Below are 23,202 nucleotides of genomic sequence, written 5' to 3'. Positions count from 1 at the left end.
TGAAACTAAAGGAAGTTCTTGTAGTGCCACAGATCAATAAGAATTTAATTTCAGCCAGTAAAATTGCAAAGGATAATTCATGCACTCTTGAATTTGATGAGTGTCATTTTGTTGTTAAGGACAAGAAGACAAGGAGTCTACTGGCCAAGGGAACTAAAAAGGAAGGCTTATATGCATTGGAGGATAACAACTTGTTTGCCTTAACTGTTGCACAAGACTGGAAGAAATCAAACACAATTTAGCATAATAGATTAGGACATCCTAGTTTAAGATCTTTACAAATTTTGAGTAGAAGTAGTTGCATTGATGTTAGTAGTTAGAATAAAGTGCCTAGTGTTTGTTCTAGTTGTCAGTTGGGGAAGAGTTGTAAACTACCTTTTGGCTTGAGAAATAAAATTGGGAAAAAACCTTTGTTAAAAATCCATTGTGATCTGTGGGGTCCTGCTCTAGTTGAATCATCTCAAAATATGAGATATTATGTGGTGTTTTTTGATGATCATACAAGATATTCATGGGTTTATTCATTGAGAAAGAAGTCAGACTTCTTTGACACTTTTCTCAAATTTCAGAAAATGATAGAAAAGTAGTTTTCAAAGGTCATAAAGATATTTCAGTGTGATGGAGGTGGTGAATTCATAAAAACTGAGTTCATCAAACATATAGAGGATTGTGGTATCATAAGACACATTTCTTGTCCTAACACACCAGAACAAAATGGAATTGCTGAAAGGAAACACAAGCATATAGTTGAAACTGGACTAACTTTACTGTTTCATGCAAAGTTGCCTTTATTTCTATGGGTAGAAGCATTTTTGACAGTAGTGTTTCTCATAAATAGATTGCCTTTATTTCTATGGGTAGAAGCATTTTTTACAGTAGTGTTTCTCATAAATAGATTGCCTTCATCAGTTTTAAAAATGGAAACACTTTTTGTTAAGTTGTTTGGTGCTCAACCTGACTACAACAGTCTAAAGGTGTTTGGATGTAGTTGTTTTCCATACATAAAAGGCAGTACAAAGTTTAGTCCAAAAAATTATCCTTGTGTATTTATAGGATACAACAGTTTGCATAAGGGATATAGGTGTTATCATCCTTCAACAAGAAGAATGTATGTTTCTAGGCATGTGATCTTTGATGAGTCTCTACTACCTTATGTGCACTCAGATCAGAAGGAGGCAACCCCCGATGATTCAACTCACTTAGCTACTTTTACTGAGTTTTTCTCCAAGTTACAGGTGCAAAATCCAGGAGAAATGCTACCTAGTGATCATGCTGATCATGATCTTGCCAATACTAATGTTGTTATTTCAGGGGAAGTGTCCACAGATGGTGAAACTACTCAGCATGATATGTTGCCATTTACTATAGCTGATGATAATGAAGCAGCAACTAATCATGATCATGCATCAGATATAGAAGTCCTAGATGATCAGGCTTCAAGTAGTGACTCTGATGAACACATGGAGACAAATACATCACAAGACAATATTGTGTCTGTACATAATCCTCAAGGAATACAACTGGAGGTGGACATCTCAAAATGGTTCAATCCTCCTAGTCATCAACAAGAAGCACCAGGTACTGATGCAGCTCATATTCCACATCAAACCAATGTAGATCCAGATCCAGCAGTAGAAGTTGCAGGACCTACAACCTCTGGTGAACAAGGACATCACATGATGACAAGATAAAAGGCTAAGACTGCTCCCACAACACATGTTTCTCTTACTGCTAGCAAAGTGGAGACATACAAGGAACCAACAACATTAAAGAAGCCTTGAAGAGTCCACACTGGCTTGCAGTAATGCAAGAGGAGATTAATGCTTCGTATAGTAACAAAACTTGGATACTGGTGCCAAAAACAGCAGGAATGAACATAGTTGGATCAAAATGGGTGTTCAAAACCAAGTTGAAGGCAGATGGAACCATAGACAGACACAAAGCAAAACTAGTTGCTAGAGGCTTTTCTTAGCTTGAAGGAATTGACTTTGAGGAAACTTTCAGTCTTATGATTAAAGCTACTACTATAAGAGTTGTATTGTCAATTACAATCAGCTCAAACTGGAAAATCAGACAACTAGATTTCAAGAATGCATTCCTGCATGGTCACTTACAAGAAGAGGTGTTTATGAGCCAACCTCCAGGATTCACTGATCTCAGGTATGCAAATCATGTGTGTTCTCTAAAGAAAGCATTATATGGACTCAAACAAGCTCCTATAGCTTGGTTTGACAGGTTTAGTTTGCATTTACTTCACCTAGGATTCATATGTAGCAAAGCAGATTCTTCCTTATTCATATTGCATTGCAAAAGAGGAACCATTTTACTTCTGTTATATGTGGTGTTGACACCCAATTTTGTCCCGCCTCTCCTCCGAAACACCTATTTATACTTCTGGCATGTTAAAAAAAAAAAAAAAAAAATAATAATAATAATAAATAAATAAATAAATAAAATAAAATAAAAAATATGTATTTTTATAATTATTAGTCTTTCATTAACACCCACGTTGTATTATTCCACTGTAGCTATTGTTATTATTATTATTATCATTATTATCGTTTTATTATTATTATTAATTATTACTATTATCCTTAAAATATTATTATTACTAATTCTCATTATTATTATTATTATTGTTATTTATTTATTATTATTATTATTATTATTATTATTATTAATTACTAATCATTATTATCAGCGTTATTTTTTGTTATCAATTATGATTATCATCGTTATTTTTATTATTAATTATTATCATTGTTTTACCAATAATTGTTATTTATTATTATTATTATCATCATTATTTCTCTTATTATTATCATCATTATTATTTTATTATTACCCCTATTATTGTTATTATTATTAATTCATTATCATTTTGTTATTTGCAATAATTGTTATTTATCGTTTATTATTAATTACTATCATCTTTATTAGCTTTATTAATTATTATCATTTTTTAATTATCAATATTTGTTATTTACTATTATTATTTATTGTTTTTATCACCATTTGTCATCAGCATTATCATTATTACCATTATCATTATTGTTATCATTATTAGCAGTATTATTACCGCTATTTATTTGCTGATATTATTTAGTATTATTGAAACTTGCATTTCTCAACGTTCTGCCAACTGGCGCATACACATCGCATTTATTTCGCACATTTTAATGATAGCGTTTGTTATTAAATATTATTGCACGGTCATTGCAACATCATATAATTTTATTATCCGGATCTTTTATAATTACATATTTCCGTATTAGGTGATATTCTGGCACCCTTAGTACATCGTTAATCAAAATGGGCCTCTTATGCAAATTTAGAAGCCAAACTATTTCTTGCACTCGGTCCGTATTTTGACTTACCGGACCCCAAATCAAAGTCCAATTAACTCCTAATATTTTTTGGACTAGACCATATTTTTTATCTCAATTTTAGACCAGTCCACGTTTAAATTCACTAGTCCATCTTTTTAATACCCAGTCTAAAATTTGACCCGGTCCACAAATGGACCGGGTCCGATCCATTTTTTTCGTCCAAATAAGGGAAACCCTTTTAGGGTTTCCCCTTCATCTCCTCATTTCCACCGCCGCACCCCCTCTTTCCCATTCCCTCTTCTTCTCCTCCTTTCCCTCTCCTCCGCCGCTCCCACTTCCCCTTTTTCCTCCTTCTTCTCCGCTTGTCCCCCACACCTGTTCCCTCGTTCCCCTCTCTCTCCCGCTCCTCCTTCCCTCTTTCCTCAGCACAAAAAAGAAACAAAAACCTATAAAAAGAGGAAACGGAGAAAGGGGATGGAGAAAAGAGGACAGTTCTTGAACCCCCTTCCCCCTAAAAAATCAAATCTTTCAGTCGAAAAATCCCTAAAACACGAGTTCTATTGGCAGTTTTAATCTTGTTTGTTATCAGTAAAAATACTGAATCAATTCTTCGTTTGCCTTGGTGTTGTTGCGAATCCGAGCATCGCAAGTTCGGATTCGATTGTGTTCGAGTAGATATCGAAGGCCCCGTACCCACTTCGCTGCACCCGAAGAAGGTTAGTAAACTTCCCTCTCTTAGCATATTTTAGCCTTTTATTTGTATTTTATTTATATGTGTTAAGTTGATTAGCTATAACAATCGTTAGTATAAATTAGGCAGATATGTGGTAAGTGCTAGCTTTGTTTGGTTGTGTTGTCCTAACTGTTAATTTTAGTCATGTTTAAAGAGCAATTTAAATATCAGTTTAGGTCTTTGATTTGAGCATGCTAAATGATTAGTTTAATCAGCGATATGCCTGTTTTAGCCCATGTTCCATATGTGGATTAGTTTAAAAGTCTTGGTTAGCTGCATTTCTCTACTGTTTTGCTTGATGAATCAACCCCTACTATGCAAAGAATACGGTATCAGTAGTTCTCTCGTTATTTCAGTATTTAGCTTCTCCTAATCTTATTGCTGCCTATTATGAGTTTATGCTAGTTTCGGAATATAAGTGGACTAAATCTTTAGTTTAATTAGGTTTCGCTTGATCTTATTTTATTTTACCATTTTCCAGTTCTTGTCGTTAGGATATGTGTTTAGTTCGATTGTCGTTCGAATTGAGGGATTAGTTTACTCCTTCTTCATATGTTAGAAAATAAGGCTTGTATTGCACCCTGTTCAAGATGAATTAAAGTTGATCCAGGGCATGCGTGTAGAGTGCTTGGTTGTTCAGAACCTCTACACAAGTAGTTAAAGTTAAATGTTAAATTCCAGCATGATTTGTTAAAGTTTATCAGCATGGATTAATTCAGCTCCCTAGTTGTTTCTAGTTGTACTATTGGCTTTCGTAAAAGCATGCCCTGTTTATGGCCTCTCTCAACGTGTCCTTGTACATTTATATTGAGTCCTGTTTAAGTCTTTGTGCTGTTAGGATTGTGTTCTGCATGCCGGATATGTTATTTTCCTTTATGACTTCACTTTCTACAAAGATAGGTGTTTAGGATCAAAAATGACGTTTGTTCCCAAGGGTTGTATACATCCAGCATTTAAATCATCTTCCCTCTTCTGTTTTCCATTTGTTTAAACTTAGTATGAGTTAGTAGTTTAAATCCATTTCGTGTAAGTTTGAATCTTGCTCAAATTAATGGGTTAGTTTCTTTTAGTTCTTCATCCTTTTTAACAAAGAGTCATGTTTGACATCTGTTGCTATTGATATTTGTTGCATATATATATATATAAATGATTGCCAAGTATTTAAATATCTTGCCTATGAGTTTAATTTAATACGAGTATGAGAAGAAGTTTATTATTTATGGGTAATGATGTGTTAAACTTTTGTGCTTAGCTTTCTCTGTTCTTTTTCTCAAGTCGTGTTCCCCTCTAGTTTTATATTTCAAGCATTAGCGATTTGAAGTTTTATATGGCAGTGATCCCTTCTCCATTTTTTTTTGCTTGAATATATGCTTTTGAGTCAGGGTGTTGAAAGTGGCTTAGAGATTTAATTTTCCTTGTCCGAGTTGGTCTATTTCCCCAGAATGATTCCGAAGGGCTGGCATACTATTCAGTTATTAATGTTATCCGTAGATTCGTCTTATACAATGGCATTTTTCTAAGTTTGCCTCTCGAAAGAAATGTGTATGACTGATAATCAAACAATAGAATGATATTGATTTACCATTAAAGTATGCCATGTTCGTCTTGTCTGAGAAGTCCATTTTTTTTCTTTTCTTTTTCTTTCCAGTTAGCTGCTGCTTATATGATTAAAACAATAGTACGAAAATGGCTTTCAGTCTTACTTCATTTCTTGTCCTGGTTGGTCACTTAGTGTTGGTCACTTGCCCACTGTTATAATATTTAAAGCTGTTATTCCCAGCATTTGATATGTGAATGCTCTTGCGTTTATATCCTTCTTGATCATTTTGTTGGCGCTGTAATGAATTGAAATACTTCCTTTCAAAGCATGAATCGAAGTACGTTTTTTTTCTCCAGCTAAAAGCAAGAAATTGCATGAACGTTTGGTGATTCTGTGCCTGCTTTCAGCATTTTATGTGGCTGTGCATTGCAAGTATACTGTGTATGAATGTGTATACATGAAATATACCTAGATATACATATAATCTACGGAGTTGTTTTGAAATTGCGTTGTTACATGTTTAACCTTATCTATTGGTTAGATACTAATCCTTTTTCTTTCGTTTTTATGCATGACCATCGCATACGAGTCCGAGAGACTCATCTCCTTCCGCGTTTGTTGTTGGGCTAAAAGCCCAACGTGCTCACTTCTCTCTGTCCAGCCCAGTCCGCGGCAAAACAAAAGAAACGGAAATTCTGGGCTAAGGCCCAATAGCGTGAACAGATCAGCGGCCCAAATGGGCTGAGCCCATTTAATTTTTATTTATACCTCTGCCTTATTTTATGCCTTAATTTGTATATTATTTGACTAGCACTTGTTCTTATTTCATTTTTTCCTTAGCCTTTGGTGAATTATTGGAAATTAGTAGAGATAGTTTAGTAAAGGGTAGTTAGATAAAAAGACCAATGATCAATCCCATGAGTCTATTCTTCCCTTTTATGTCGAAACTATTTATAAGCATCTAATATTTATCTCATAACTGATTTGCAAATAGCATAATTTCATATTTTTTGAGTCAAAGGATTCACATTTTATTATCTTGGAAATTTTGAAACGTCACTAACATGCAAATTGGAATTAAAGAACATTTTGAACTTCTAAAATGCAAAGTCAATCAATACATCGTCGTTTAGTTTGTTTTAAACATTTGTTGAAGCATTACGCAAACCCACATTTTCTTTTGCTTATACATTTCATGCGAGTTTTATTTTAATTAGCATCATTATTTAAAAAATCTTTGCAACATTTATAAGTTTTTTTTCCAAATGGCATTTGCAGTTTCTTTTTTATGCGAATTAGTATATTTTCTACAAATTTCATTCTAAACAGCACTTTTTATTTAAAGCCTTAACAATATTTATAAATTTTATGGCATTTGAAGTCTTCTTTTATACAAATTATTATATTCTTTTCTATAGGTTTTTATTAGCATTTCATTTTAAGAATCTTAGCAACATTTATAAACTTCTATTTCAAATAGCATTCTAAAATCCTCTCTTATGCGAATTACTAGTTCCATTTTAAACAACATTATTAAAATCCTCTTTTGCATAAATTGTTATATTTTTACAAGTCTTATTTGCACGAGTTATTTTCTTAAAATTTAAATACTATATCCAGCATTGATTGATTAACCTAAGTTTGGCCGGATAACCGTATTCAACGGATTCTAAAGGATGCCTAACCCCTTCCCTTTAGGATGATATAGAACCCTTATCTAGAATCACATTGGTTAAGCAGACCATTAACAGAGGTTTAGTTTTAGCTTTACCTTAGTTAATAATTAGGTGTCCTAATTCACCGTAAAAAATCAATTAGGTGGCGACTCCTTAAAATAAACAAATCATATTTAGGAATCTCCAATATGTTGTACTCCGCTTCAACCCGGTTAAAATGGGGTATAACAGCTTGGCGACTCCGCTGGGGACTTTAGGTTCTTAACCATAACAACTTAGGTTAATAATTAATTTGTTGGATGTTTGGTTGTTTTTCTTTATTTTTTCCTTTATTGTCGCTTTGTTTGTTTCTCTTATGTTCTTTTGAGTGATTGTTTTATTATGTGAAACTTTTAATATGTTATTGCTTTCCTTAAATTGGCATTCCGCTCATATTTCTTTCACTCCTGGAAAACTCACACATATTCACACACTTAAAGCGGCTTCGCAGTTTGCGCCCGTGCACTACTAAATTACCCCTTTAGTTGGATTGGTCTAGTGGATTTAGTCGATCAGCGGTGCAGTCGACGGCCACGGACTTTCCACTCCCAAGTTGTCCGCTTGGGGGAACCTTGTGTCATAGGAAGCCAACTCTTAGTCAGCCTAAGATAGAGCTAAACCAACACCTTTTATTAAGAGCATACATTTCATGACTTAGGAGGTTTAATACCCTTGGTGTATTAAATTCATTAGATGACTTTACCCAAAACGTCCAAGCGGGTTCGCGACCCCGAGTGACACCAATCATACTTTATGTGCATGTTTGAAGGATAATTGTGCCTAAATATTGACTATTTGCTCTAATTAATTAAACTTTAGGAGGGAGGGCATGATTAATATTTCTATGACAGGTATGGATTTGCATTGGAGTACAACGAATGATGAAGATCAAAGACAGCACAAATGGAGCTAGAAGTTAGACATAGGAAACTGTATTTACTTTACTTAAATTAGGAAACACTTTATGTTGTATTCATTAAACATGTAATAAATATTGCATTATCTTGTACTTTAGAATCTGTTTAATTAATCAAAGCAACGGGATGACATATTATGGCACACTTTACCCTTCAAACGACGATAGGCCTACCTCTGGCGCAAAGAGGTCACATGCATATTAGGACGCGTTATTGTTTGATATACTTGTTTGACAATTTGTTTGACTTTATTTGATGAATTATTTGCTACGCGTCTTACTTGACTTTACATGTTCATGACTTTACCTAGATATGTTCACGAGACTAACATCATTTATACTTTATGTTTCTTTTATCTTATTCCCAAAAAAAAAAAAAAAAAAAAAAAAAAAAAAAAAAAAAGTTGATTCGTGTTGACACTCAATGGCCGACCATCCTTACATCACAAGGTCAAAGACATCATCGTTACCTCAACGCAGCTGGGTTGTTCAAGGAAAAGCAAATATTACGTCTGGTCCAGCCGCATCTATTTCAACTAGCCCGGAAAGCATCATGGTTTCTAATGACCCTCCCGAGATTTTTGAACACGGAACTACTATTCAACGGGATGAACATATCGCCCGCCTGACTCAAGAGATTGAGGATCTACGTGGAGAGCTAAATCGGGTTAGAAACATGACCAACTTATCCATTACACTCCAAAGTCCACCTCCTGAACCTAGGAGTGTCGCACCAAACCCGCCTCATTTTCCATCACTTGAACCTTTAGTTCCAGAACATCTTCCTCCACAAAACAATGCACCTACCAACAACAACTTACCTCCAATCACCTCCGCAAATCCACCAAATCAATCACTAGGTAACACTCCTTACATTGCTTTACCCACCAACACTAACCCACCACCTACAATTACTCCTCTAAACCCACTAAACCAAGTCCTTACGTACTTTGGCCATCCGCAACAACCTTTCTACCCTTACCATTACGTTGAACCCTACCAAGCTCCACTATTCCCTTACCCTGTCTATAGTACTCGACCAAATTACTACCAACCCCGAGCACCTCAATATCAAAACTTACGTCCATACCAATTTGCCCAAATTTCCACCCACCGAAATCGACCACATACCACACATAGAGCCCGTCCAAACCCTGTCATAAAAAACACCCGTGATTACACTCAGTTCGCTGAACCTTTGTCTCAGCTATTTGAAAGACTGAAAGCGGCAGGCGTGGTACAACCTATTGAAGGGAAAATTCTCAATCCTATCCCAAAATGGTTTGATAGTTCCAAGCATTGCGCATATCATTCTGGAGTTCCGGGGCATGCCACTGAGGATTGCTATGGCTTCAAAAGCAAAATCGAAGCCTTGATTAAGGAAGGAACAATCCAGCTCACTGGAGCTCAACTCGATATGGATCGCCATCCCTTTTCCTACTCACGAAAACGCCAACGTGAACATGATAATTATCGAAAAGTTAAGAATCGGAAGGAGGCTGTTACGCCAATTGGAAAAGATGGAGAGAGGCGTGTCATCAACGTTCGTTGCGCCTGTGGGGATGATCCGAAAACAAGTGCCAGTGAAGATGGCTGCAACAACTACTGAGACACCAACCATCCAGGGTACAGAACCAGGAGAGACTCTGAAGAACTGGACTTGTACTCCGTCCCTGATTCGCCGGGAGCCTTGGTGGCATGAACATGTAGTGAACTTGTTTTCTTTTATTGATGCTTGAACCGTACCCAAAATTTTGTTTGTCTTGCTTCACCTTGTGGAAGCTTGAATTGCAAAACTATGAATGCATTTCGGATTTCCCTTAATAATTTATTTTCTACTTTACTTATCAAATCTGCCAACTCTACGATTGTGACATGAACGAATAGACAAATCCTGAAAGAGTAACAAAAAAACTAGGGGACAAGACAAGATTCCACTCGAGAAATTGAAATAGCCGATAGGTGACAACATAAGCCTAAAAGCTGGCAATTCAAGAAGAAATCAAAGTACGCCATTAGGTTAGACAACCTAGTTTGCAACATTTCCTTTAGTTGCGAACTACGCTTGACCTGATTCCTCGGTGGATACGTAGGCAGCCCACATAGGGACTCGGTCATACTAGGTTAGAATTTTTGCCATTCATATGCGTTGCGAACTACGCTTGACCTGATTCCTCGGTGGATACGTAGGCAGCCCACATAGGGACTCGGTCATACTAGGTTAGAATTTTTGCCATTCACATGCGTTGCGAACTACGCTTGACCTGATTCCTCGGTGGATACGTAGGCAGCCCACATAGGGACTCGGTCATACTAGGTTAGAATTTTTGCCATTCACATGCGTTGCGAACTACGCTTGACCTGATTCCTCGGTGGATACGTAGGCAGCCCACATAGGGACTCGGTCATACTAGGTTAGAATTTTTGCCATTCACATGCGTTGCGAACTACGCTTGACCTGATTCCTCGGTGGATACGTAGGCAGCCCACATAGGGACTCGGTCATACTAGGTTAGAATTTTTGCCATTCACATGCGTTGCGAACTACGCTTGACCTGATTCCTCGGTGGATACGTAGGCAGCCCACATAGGGACTCGGTCATACTAGGTTAGAATTTTTGCCATTCAGATGCATTCCGAATTACGCTGACCTGATTCCCATGGTGGGATACGTAGGCAGCCCACGTAGGGTTCGGTTGCTTTATAACAAAAATCCAAAATATCTTATGCGTACGAACTACGTTCTGACCTGATTCCTTGGTGGATACGTAGGCAACCTATACAAGGTTCGGTCACAACATAGCATAGGTTTAGTGTACCCTTCAGAATCAAAACTGGGGCATATTTTGGAAGATTAGACAAGAGAAAGTTGGACATCAACACTATTAAGGCTACTAGACAAGAATAGTACACACAAACGACCTTTCAAAGTTCTCGGAAGTGTCGCGATCGAAAGTTAGCAGGAATATCTTACAACTTGTATACATATATTTTCCTTACATACATACACTTACGTATATATTTTTCAAATGGAAGGCTTTCTTTCAAATTATTTCACTACTGTTCATCTACCGAGGCTTTAAACGGAGGCCGCAAGATCCAAACAGACAGGATGAATGGGGCGTCAACAAAGTCAAGCTTCGAGTCAACACGAATCAACTTTCCCCCTCCCAAACTGAGAATTTTTCTTTGAATGCAGGAACTTAAAATCGCGAGATCAACAATCAAGTCTACCAATCAGGGCCATTGTGGCCTCGCCTCAAAAGCCATGCGGCTTTGATTTCAACCTTATCTTTTAATTTATTTTTTTTATCAAAATAATTTTATACACCTGTTTTGAAGGTTGACGAGATTAAAGACGAATCAAGAAGGATTACGTGCCATCAATTCAGCCTGTCACGATACCGTCAAACTGCAAATTCTAGAGCTTCTTGTGTCATTCTTTTACGGGTTATCTGGCATTGAACATTGTTTTGGCTGCGAATCTGCATTAAGGACGAGATACAATGGCAAAAAGATTTGAGTCATTCAACACCGGTGTGGGGTTGGTGCAAGCGCAAAATGAAGATAGCGAGAAGAATGTAGTACAAAGAAGCGTGTTGGTCAATTTGGGAAATACCCTCAGCCTTCTTCCTAACACAAGTTCAGCTTCCAGCTCTACCCAAAACATTTCCTTCACTATTTCTCCTCACCCAGCTCCTACAAATATACCGCCAAGATACTCTATTAAACCAGAAGCTTTGCAAGTCACATTGATACCTAATGTCCAAAAGCCTGCACTTGCAGCGCCCTTCACAGAAAACCAGCAAAATCAGCTAGCGGTATACCCACACAAGAGATTGAGAAATGAAGCGAACGCAATCAATCAGAATGACTCGGATAGAGAGCTTCACAATTTGAGGAGAATTGTCGAAGAAGAGATGCGGGCAAGAAATGTCCAAAACTTAAGATATGAAAGTTTGTGCATGCTTCCAAATGTTGAGTTGCCGCCAGGATTCAAAGTGCCAAAATTCAACACCTTTAATGGCAGAGGAAATCCTATTACGCACTTGAAGGACTATTGTAGCAGATTAATGGGAATTGGACAAGATGAAGCCATAAGAATGAAATTGTTCATTCTGAGCCTATCAGGGTTGGCGTTAGATTGGTACACAGAACAAGACTTTCGCAAATGGTACACATGGGAGGACATGGCCCGCGACTTTGTAGAACATTTCAAATTTAACATCGGGGTTAGTCCAAATCTGTATGATATGCTTGAGATAGAAAGAATGCCACATGAGTCTTTTTCAGGAATATGCCATCCGATGGAGATTGGAAGCTTCAAAAATACGTCCTCCGTTGCCTGAGAATGAGTTGATTTCAACTTTCATCCAAATACAAAAGGGCATATATTATGAAAAGTTGTTATGTGCGCGGTTGCGCGACTTTGCTGATCTAATTCAAATTGGAAAGCAAGTAGAAGCGGGCATTCGAGCAGGAAGAATTGTTGACAGTTCATCAGTACAAACAACTTTTCAAGTCAAGACATTCAACAATTTGCAAGGCAAAAACAGAGAAACCGACTCAGCTATCAGGTCTACACATCAGCCGCAATCACGACAGAACTATCAATGTTCGCGTGATCATATATACCTTCATCAACGAGGCATTCAATATCAACCCGATCCAGCACAGTCTAGCTTACGACGGTCAGAGCACGCAAAACTCCGCACTTTTACTCCTCTTGAAGAGTCGTTAACCAGCATATTTGAGAAAATGAAAGCCAAGGGACTCCTGAAGCCAAAGAAAGGATGGATCCCTAAAAGCCTACCGCCAGATTTTGATTGGTCCAAAAGTTGTGCTTACCACTCTAATATTCCAGGTCATGACACAGAAAACTGCCCGGCCCTTAAGCATAAGATCCAGAACATGATCGAAAAGGATAAGATAAGTGTGCAACAAAATAAATTGTGCGACAATGATGGCCCTTCAGTTGCAAATGCAATTATTGTTACCGGTGATCTGTCAAAATTGGCACCGAGACATTTGAAAAGGAAGCGTGGAACTAAGTAAGACGATTGAAAGGATCTACCGTCACTAGCGTTCTCCACCCACTTGCCTCATGATCAACTTTCCTTCTTGTAATTTTTGCTAAAGCTTGTTATGAACTACTTTTGACCTGATTCCTTCGGGATAAGTAGGCAGTCCATTCTCGGACACGGTCTTAATATAGTGAAAATTCCATCCTCCCCATAAAGCAACACTGGGGCGGCTTTGCAAATGGCCTATCATTATTCGACAAAAAAACATGAATCGAAATCTCGAACAATATATCAGCGTCACCAGATTGTTGCAATGCCATCACCTCAAGAAATGCAGATTCAACGCCAAAGCTTTGGTGTTCAATGCAAGGCAACCATGTTATTTTACACTAACAAAATTTTCTTTGAGTAATGCAGGGACATATTTTAGCTATTCTTGAAGGACATCGCACAGTATCAAATCGGCAATTGCAAGATTCAGATACAACAAAGGGCAAAGTCAACTTGATACTAATTAATTTTGAAACTTACAAATTTCTTTGAGTGCAGGAACCTTTTAGTTGCAAATTTTGGCAGGGTAGAAAGTCCCCAAATCTTCGGCGTTGCATCATGAATATTTGTTGCCGCAAATTACGCACTGCGTCGAGACACGTCTCACCGTATATGAATCAAGCATCGCAAAGGCTCTTCGCTCCGCACTAATTTTGGTAACCATAAATCAAGCAGGTCATTTCGGGCTCATTCCGCCTTTATGCGTTGTATGGGCTGTGCACCGCCCTTTGAATTTTTCGCATAAGGTTGAGCACAGCCCCCTTGAAATGCCTGCATAAAGCATTTGCACTGCACTAGCATTGCTTTATTATTTGCAAATGCCCCGCATCGCACCGCACCTGCATTACATTATCACTTTCAAATGCCCTGCAAAGGCACAACACCATTGTTCGCAAAAGCACCGCATTTTAGGCCCGTCCGCCTTTAATAGGACATTATAGGTCCGTCCACCTTTAATTGGATATTTAGGCTTGTCCGCCTTTAATTGGACATTATAGGCTAGTCCGCCTTTAATAGGACATTTAGGCTCGTCCGCCTTTAATTGGACATTTTAGGCTAGTCCGCCTTTAATAGGACGTTTAAGGCTGAGCACCGCCTTTTATATGTTGCATGGGATGTGCACCGCCCCTTTGAAATTTCTGCAAAGGCTAAGCGCCGCCTTCTATCTGTCGCATGGTCTTAGCACCGCCCTCTTGATGCTTTTGCATAAAGTCGAGCGCCACTTTCCATCTCAATTTCATTCTGCTTTGTAACCTGAACTACGCTTGACCCGATTCCCTCAGTGGGATTCGTCGTCTGCGAAAAGCTCAATATCCTTCCGTACCAGAAACTGGGACAAATGTTAAAGGCGTCATCGCAGCCCAACATCCTCCTGCGCCAAAACTGGGACAAATTTTTTAGGGCATCATCGCAAGCGATATCGAGAAAAATGAAGGAGTATATGGCCAACAGAGTCATCAGGCAAAAGGAAACTTTGGAAAAGGACGCTCTTCACAGTGCGTCACAGTCCCAGTTAGCCAAGACTCAGAAATAGGCGGAGTTTACAAGTCCAGACAAAGTTGGAAGCATAAAGCGTCGAGAACCAAATCTTCAGAGTCAACGCGAACCAAAGCGCTGCATATGCACTAAGTACCCTATGAAAGCACTGCATCATTGCCCGCATTGCACCGCACTTGCATGGCTTTATTATTTTCAAATGCCCCTGTGTATGCGCAGCCGCATCGCATCGCACCTGCATTACATTGTCACCTTCAAATGCCCTGCAAAGACGCAACATCATTGTTCGCAAAAGCACCAACATTTTAGGCTCGTCCGCCTTTAATTGGACATTTTAGGCTCGTCCGCCTTTAATTGGACATTTTAGGCTCGTCCGCTTTTAATTGGACATTTTAGGCTCGTCCGCCTTTAATTGGACATTTTAGGCTCGTCCGCCTTTAATTGGACATTTTAGGCTCGTCCGCTTTTAATTGGACATTTTAGGCTTGTCCGCCTTTAATTGGACATTTTAGGCTCGTCCGCCTTTAATTGGACATTTTAGGATCGTCCGCCTTTAATTGGACATTTTAGGCTAGTCCGCCTTTAATTGGACATTTTAGGCTCGTCCGCCTTTAATTGGACATTTTAGGCTCGTCCGCCTTTAATAGGACATTTAAGGCTGTGCACCGCCTTTTATATGATGCATGGGTTGTGCACCACCCTTTGCATCGCTTTCATATATTGCTTGGGCCATGCACCGCCCTTTTAATTTTCTGCATAAAGCCGAGCACCGCCCTTTGCATCGCTTTCATATATTGCCTAGGCCATAAACCGCCCTTTCAAACTTCCGCATAAGACTGAGCACCACCTTTAAATTTTATGCATAAAGCCGTACACCGCCCTTTGCATCGCTTTCATATATTGCTTGGGCCATGCACCGCCCTTTTAAATTTCTGCATAAAGTTGTGCACCGCCCTTTGCATCGCTTTTATATATTGCCTAGGCCATAAACCGCCCTTTCAAACTTCCGCATAAGACTGAGCACCACCTTTAAATTTTATGCATAAAGCCGTACACCGCCCTTTGCATCGCTTTCATTTATTGCTTGGGCCATGCACCGCCCTTTTAATTTTCTGCATAAAGTCGAGCACCGCCCTTGCATCTCTTTCGTATATCACGTGAGCCATGCACCGCCTTTCTAAATCTCCGCATAAAGACATTGCACCGCACCTGCCTTGTTTTATTATTATTTTGTTGATGCCCTACATATGCTCGCAGCAGCATTGCACCGCGCTTGCATCGCTGTATTTCAATATTTATTCTTTGACTATTTTTATCTAGTTTTTAGTTTCGCAGGAGCTTTTAGCGCAACGTGGAACTATTTCTTCGGCAGCGAACTGGGGCAATACGTCGGGAAGGACAAGCAAACTTCTCGACAAGGGTCAAAGATCTACCTCGAACACTCGGCTCCAAATTCAAATTTCCCGTTCACATTCCAGCACAATCAATTTTCAGGGTTCTATCACAATACCCAGTGTCATCATAATTCGACACTGGGACAATATTTTTTTGCGAAGATCGCATCAAATCGTGAGTCGCCAGTCATAGGTGTCATAGTCTTCCCAGAACTACACACGGCCTGATTCTCGTGCAACCCGAGATATGTAGGCGATTCAGAGACCAGAGTTCGGCCGTAATTTTCTTTACCCTTAGTCCTTCATAATCCTCTAGCCGAGACAAAATAGGCTACTAAGTCAACGTCTTTGCCCGAAAATTCTTTCATCATTATCAGGCAAAGAGGGACAAGTTGTTGACACCCAATTTTGTCCCGCCTCTCCTCCGAAACACCTATTTATACTTCTGGCATGTTAAAAAAAAAAAAAAAAAAAATAATAATAATAAATAAATAAATAAATAAAATAAAATAAAAAATATGTATTTTTATAATTATTAGTCTTTCATTAACACCCACGTTGTATTATTCCACTGTAGCTATTGTTATTATTATTATTATCATTATTATCGTTTTATTATTATTATTAATTATTACTATTATCCTTAAAATATTATTATTACTAATTCTCATTATTATTATTATTATTGTTATTTATTTATTATTATTATTATTATTATTATTATTATTATTAATTACTAATCATTATTATCAGCGTTATTTTTTGTTATCAATTATGATTATCATCGTTATTTTTATTATTAATTATTATCATTGTTTTACCAATAATTGTTATTTATTATTATTATTATCATCATTATTTCTCTTATTATTATCATCATTATTATTTTATTATTACCCCTATTATTGTTATTATTATTAATTCATTATCATTTTGTTATTTGCAATAATTGTTATTTATCGTTTATTATTAATTACTATCATCTTTATTAGCTTTATTAATTATTATCATTTTTTAATTATCAATATTTGTTATTTACTATTATTATTTATTGTTTTTATCACCATTTGTCATCAGCATTATCATTATTACCATTATCATTATTGTTATCATTATTAGCAGTATTATTACCGCTATTTATTTGCTGATATTATTTAGTATTATTGAAACTTGCATTTCTCAACGTTCTGCCAACTGGCGCATACACATCGCATTTATTTCGCACATTTTAATGATAGCGTTTGTTATTAAATATTATTGCACGGTCATTGCAACATCATATAATTTTATTATCCGGATCTTTTATAATTACATATTTCCGTATTAGGTGATATTCTGGCACCCTTAGTACATCGTTAATCAAAATGGGCCTCTTATGCAAATTTAGAAGCCAAACTATTTCTTGCACTCGGTCCGTATTTTGACTTACCGGACCCCAAATCAAAGTCCAATTAACTCCTAATATTTTTTGGACTAGACCATATTTTTTATCTCAATTTTAGACCAGTCCACGTTTAAATTCACTAGTCCATCTTTTTAATACCCAGTCTAAAATTTGACCCGGTCCACAAATGGACCGGGTCCGATCCATTTTTTTCGTCCAAATAAGGGAAACCCTTTTAGGGTTTCCCCTTCATCTCCTCATTTCCACCGCCGCACCCCCTCTTTCCCATTCCCTCTTCTTCTCCTCCTTTCCCTCTCCTCCGCCGCTCCCACTTCCCCTTTTTCCTCCTTCTTCTCCGCTTGTCCCCCACACCTGTTCCCTCGTTCCCCTCTCTCTCCCGCTCCTCCTTCCCTCTTTCCTCAGCACAAAAAAGAAACAAAAACCTATAAAAAGAGGAAACGGAGAAAGGGGATGGAGAAAAGAGGACAGTTCTTGAACCCCCTTCCCCCTAAAAAATCAAATCTTTCAGTCGAAAAATCCCTAAAACACGAGTTCTATTGGCAGTTTTAATCTTGTTTGTTATCAGTAAAAATACTGAATCAATTCTTCGTTTGCCTTGGTGTTGTTGCGAATCCGAGCATCGCAAGTTCGGATTCGATTGTGTTCGAGTAGATATCGAAGGCCCCGTACCCACTTCGCTGCACCCGAAGAAGGTTAGTAAACTTCCCTCTCTTAGCATATTTTAGCCTTTTATTTGTATTTTATTTATATGTGTTAAGTTGATTAGCTATAACAATCGTTAGTATAAATTAGGCAGATATGTGGTAAGTGCTAGCTTTGTTTGGTTGTGTTGTCCTAACTGTTAATTTTAGTCATGTTTAAAGAGCAATTTAAATATCAGTTTAGGTCTTTGATTTGAGCATGCTAAATGATTAGTTTAATCAGCGATATGCCTGTTTTAGCCCATGTTCCATATGTGGATTAGTTTAAAAGTCTTGGTTAGCTGCATTTCTCTACTGTTTTGCTTGATGAATCAACCCCTACTATGCAAAGAATACGGTATCAGTAGTTCTCTCGTTATTTCAGTATTTAGCTTCTCCTAATCTTATTGCTGCCTATTATGAGTTTATGCTAGTTTCGGAATATAAGTGGACTAAATCTTTAGTTTAATTAGGTTTCGCTTGATCTTATTTTATTTTACCATTTTCCAGTTCTTGTCGTTAGGATATGTGTTTAGTTCGATTGTCGTTCGAATTGAGGGATTAGTTTACTCCTTCTTCATATGTTAGAAAATAAGGCTTGTATTGCACCCTGTTCAAGATGAATTAAAGTTGATCCAGGGCATGCGTGTAGAGTGCTTGGTTGTTCAGAACCTCTACACAAGTAGTTAAAGTTAAATGTTAAATTCCAGCATGATTTGTTAAAGTTTATCAGCATGGATTAATTCAGCTCCCTAGTTGTTTCTAGTTGTACTATTGGCTTTCGTAAAAGCATGCCCTGTTTATGGCCTCTCTCAACGTGTCCTTGTACATTTATATTGAGTCCTGTTTAAGTCTTTGTGCTGTTAGGATTGTGTTCTGCATGCCGGATATGTTATTTTCCTTTATGACTTCACTTTCTACAAAGATAGGTGTTTAGGATCAAAAATGACGTTTGTTCCCAAGGGTTGTATACATCCAGCATTTAAATCATCTTCCCTCTTCTGTTTTCCATTTGTTTAAACTTAGTATGAGTTAGTAGTTTAAATCCATTTCGTGTAAGTTTGAATCTTGCTCAAATTAATGGGTTAGTTTCTTTTAGTTCTTCATCCTTTTTAACAAAGAGTCATGTTTGACATCTGTTGCTATTGATATTTGTTGCATATATATATATATAAATGATTGCCAAGTATTTAAATATCTTGCCTATGAGTTTAATTTAATACGAGTATGAGAAGAAGTTTATTATTTATTGGTAATGATGTGTTAAACTTTTGTGCTTAGCTTTCTCTGTTCTTTTTCTCAAGTCGTGTTCCCCTCTAGTTTTATATTTCAAGCATTAGCGATTTGAAGTTTTATATGGCAGTGATCCCTTCTCCATTTTTTTTTGCTTGAATATATGCTTTTGAGTCAGGGTGTTGAAAGTGGCTTAGAGATTTAATTTTCCTTGTCCGAGTTGGTCTATTTCCCCAGAATGATTCCGAAGGGCTGGCATACTATTCAGTTATTAATGTTATCCGTAGATTCGTCTTATACAATGGCATTTTTCTAAGTTTGCCTCTCGAAAGAAATGTGTATGACTGATAATCAAACAATAGAATGATATTGATTTACCATTAAAGTATGCCATGTTCGTCTTGTCTGAGAAGTCCATTTTTTTTCTTTTCTTTTTCTTTCCAGTTAGCTGCTGCTTATATGATTAAAACAATAGTACGAAAATGGCTTTCAGTCTTACTTCATTTCTTGTCCTGGTTGGTCACTTAGTGTTGGTCACTTGCCCACTGTTATAATATTTAAAGCTGTTATTCCCAGCATTTGATATGTGAATGCTCTTGCGTTTATATCCTTCTTGATCATTTTGTTGGCGCTGTAATGAATTGAAATACTTCCTTTCAAAGCATGAATCGAAGTACGTTTTTTTTCTCCAGCTAAAAGCAAGAAATTGCATGAACGTTTGGTGATTCTGTGCCTGCTTTCAGCATTTTATGTGGCTGTGCATTGCAAGTATACTGTGTATGAATGTGTATACATGAAATATACCTAGATATACATATAATCTACGGAGTTGTTTTGAAATTGCGTTGTTACATGTTTAACCTTATCTATTGGTTAGATACTAATCCTTTTTCTTTCGTTTTTATGCATGACCATCGCATACGAGTCCGAGAGACTCATCTCCTTCCGCGTTTGTTGTTGGGCTAAAAGCCCAACGTGCTCACTTCTCTCTGTCCAGCCCAGTCCGCGGCAAAACAAAAGAAACGGAAATTCTGGGCTAAGGCCCAATAGCGTGAACAGATCAGCGGCCCAAATGGGCTGAGCCCATTTAATTTTTATTTATACCTCTGCCTTATTTTATGCCTTAATTTGTATATTATTTGACTAGCACTTGTTCTTATTTCATTTTTTCCTTAGCCTTTGGTGAATTATTGGAAATTAGTAGAGATAGTTTAGTAAAGGGTAGTTAGATAAAAAGACCAATGATCAATCCCATGAGTCTATTCTTCCCTTTTATGTCGAAATTATTTATAAGCATCTAATATTTATCTCATAACTGATTTGCAAATAGCATAATTTCATATTTTTTGAGTCAAAGGATTCACATTTTATTATCTTGGAAATTTTGAAACGTCACTAACATGCAAATTGGAATTAAAGAACATTTTGAACTTCTAAAATGCAAAGTCAATCAATACATCGTCGTTTAGTTTGTTTTAAACATTTGTTGAAGCATTACGCAAACCCACATTTTCTTTTGCTTATACATTTCATGCGAGTTTTATTTTAATTAGCATCATTATTTAAAAAATCTTTGCAACATTTATAAGTTTTTTTTCCAAATGGCATTTGCAGTTTCTTTTTTATGCGAATTAGTATATTTTCTACAAATTTCATTCTAAACAGCACTTTTTATTTAAAGCCTTAACAATATTTATAAATTTTATGGCATTTGAAGTCTTCTTTTATACAAATTATTATATTCTTTTCTATAGGTTTTTATTAGCATTTCATTTTAAGAATCTTAGCAACATTTATAAACTTCTATTTCAAATAGCATTCTAAAATCCTCTCTTATGCGAATTACTAGTTCCATTTTAAACAACATTATTAAAATCCTCTTTTGCATAAATTGTTATATTTTTACAAGTCTTATTTGCACGAGTTATTTTCTTAAAATTTAAATACTATATCCAGCATTGATTGATTAACCTAAGTTTGGCCGGATAACCGTATTCAACGGATTCTAAAGGATGCCTAACCCCTTCCCTTTAGGATGATATAGAACCCTTATCTAGAATCACATTGGTTAAGCAGACCATTAACAGAGGTTTAGTTTTAGCTTTACCTTAGTTAATAATTAGGTGTCCTAATTCACCGTAAAAAATCAATTAGGTGGCGACTCCTTAAAATAAACAAATCATATTTAGGAATCTCCAATATGTTGTACTCCGCTTCAACCCGGTTAAAATGGGGTATAACATGTGGATGATATCATAATAACAGGAAGTAATCATGAGCATGTCTCAGAGGTGACCACCACATTGGGCAAAGAATTTGAAGTGAGGGACCTTGTATCACTTCATTTCTTCTTAGATATTGAAGTCAAGCAGTTCTCAGGAGGAATTCATTTGAGCCAAGGCAAGTATGCAGTTGAACTCTTGTATAAGACTAATATGACACTAGTAAAGGCAGTATATACACCTTTGGCTCAGAAACATGGCTTACAAGAAGCAACAGGAAGTCCTGTTGATGTCTCTCTGTACAAAAGCATTGTTGGGAGTTTACAGTATTTAACACTCACTAGGCCTGATATCACTCATGCAGTCAACTTGGCTAGCCAGTTTATGCAGAATCCAAATAGTGAACACCTCCAAGGTGTAAAAAGGATCCTTAGATATGTCAAAGGAACTCTGCATCATGGACTCAGAATCATTTCACAGTCTACTTGTAGGTTATATGGTTACTCAGATGCAGACTGGGGAGGCTGTACAACAACTAGGAGATCAACTACAAGTTACAACATCTATCTTGGAGCAAATTGCATTTCTTGGGCATCCAAGAAACAATCTACAGTAGTAAGATCAAGTGCTGAAGCTGAATATAGAGCATTAGCATCTACTGTAGCTGAGATGACATGGATCACCTACATTCTTCATGATATTGGAGTATATATCAGGCCAGTCCCTATATTGTATTGTGATAATTTAAGTGCTCTTTACATGACTGTTAATCCAGTACTGCATGTAAGAACTAAGCATGTTGAGATGGACTACCATTTTGTTAGAGAAAAGGTGGCTAGAGGACAATTGCTAACACGGTTTGTGACGTCCAAGGATCAGCTAGCTCATATACACACTAAGGCTTTGACCAAGCAGATGTTTATTGGTTTCAGAAGCAAGCTAGAAGTGACAGTTCCTCCATCCACTAGCTTGAGGGGAAGTGTTGAAGATAAGGATCCTGATATACAAGATATAAAGGGATTTTCTTTTTCCGTATGGGACTTTTTTTTTTTTCTTTCATTTGATTCCAAGTCACGATTTTCTTTTCCGTATGGGACACATATCATATGCTCTCATAAATAATCACATATGCCTTTCTTACTCTTATGTTTAGTCTTTCCTCTTTCATTATTTTTGGTCAGCCTATATTAGTAAAAGATCCATCACATGCAAGACAGGCCCCATATGTAAAAGGAATTAATTAGACTATTTTGAATGTGCAATTTGAGATAATTTATTTCATATATATGTATTTTACATGTTCAATGTAATTTAATCTGATGAAAAGAAAATGCAACATTATTTGTTTTAACACGTTATTCACCTTGTTTTCTAAGTATCAACTCATATTTATAGACGACAGTTTCCTTAGAAAAATATTTTAAATAATCTAATTGTGTGAGTATATTTTAATTTATTCGATT

General features: G+C 36.9%; 1 protein-coding gene across 1 annotated transcript; it reads left to right on the top strand.

Annotated features, from left to right (window-relative positions):
* Positions 1–1,804: 1,804 nt before the first annotated feature.
* LOC132631113 (uncharacterized mitochondrial protein AtMg00810-like) lies at positions 1,805–22,983 on the top strand. The gene is made up of 4 exons (XM_060346715.1): positions 1,805–1,951; positions 2,056–2,122; positions 21,783–22,771; positions 22,921–22,983. The coding sequence occupies exons 1-4, from the start codon at positions 1,805–1,807 to the stop codon at positions 22,981–22,983; spliced, it is 1,266 nt and encodes a 421-aa protein (XP_060202698.1).
* The last annotated feature ends 219 nt before the right edge of the window (positions 22,984–23,202 follow it).

Source organism: Lycium barbarum, chromosome 3, assembly GCF_019175385.1.
Source record: "Lycium barbarum isolate Lr01 chromosome 3, ASM1917538v2, whole genome shotgun sequence".
NCBI classification, from domain to species: Eukaryota; Viridiplantae; Streptophyta; class Magnoliopsida; order Solanales; family Solanaceae; genus Lycium; species Lycium barbarum.
Note: the sequence above shows the minus strand (reverse complement) of the source record. Positions and strands in the feature narration are given on the sequence as shown.

Excerpts from the sequence above, each read along its gene's own strand:
- LOC132631113 (XM_060346715.1), top strand. The coding sequence starts at position 1,805 with ATGCAAGAGGAGATTAATGCTTCGTATAGTAACAAAACTTGGATACTG. Across the intron at positions 1,952-2,055 it reads ACAGACACAAAGCAAAACTA|CTCAAACTGGAAAATCAGAC; the intron begins GTTGCTAGAGGC and ends AATTACAATCAG. Across the intron at positions 2,123-21,782 it reads ATGGTCACTTACAAGAAGAG|GAAGTAATCATGAGCATGTC; the intron begins GTGTTTATGAGC and ends TCATAATAACAG.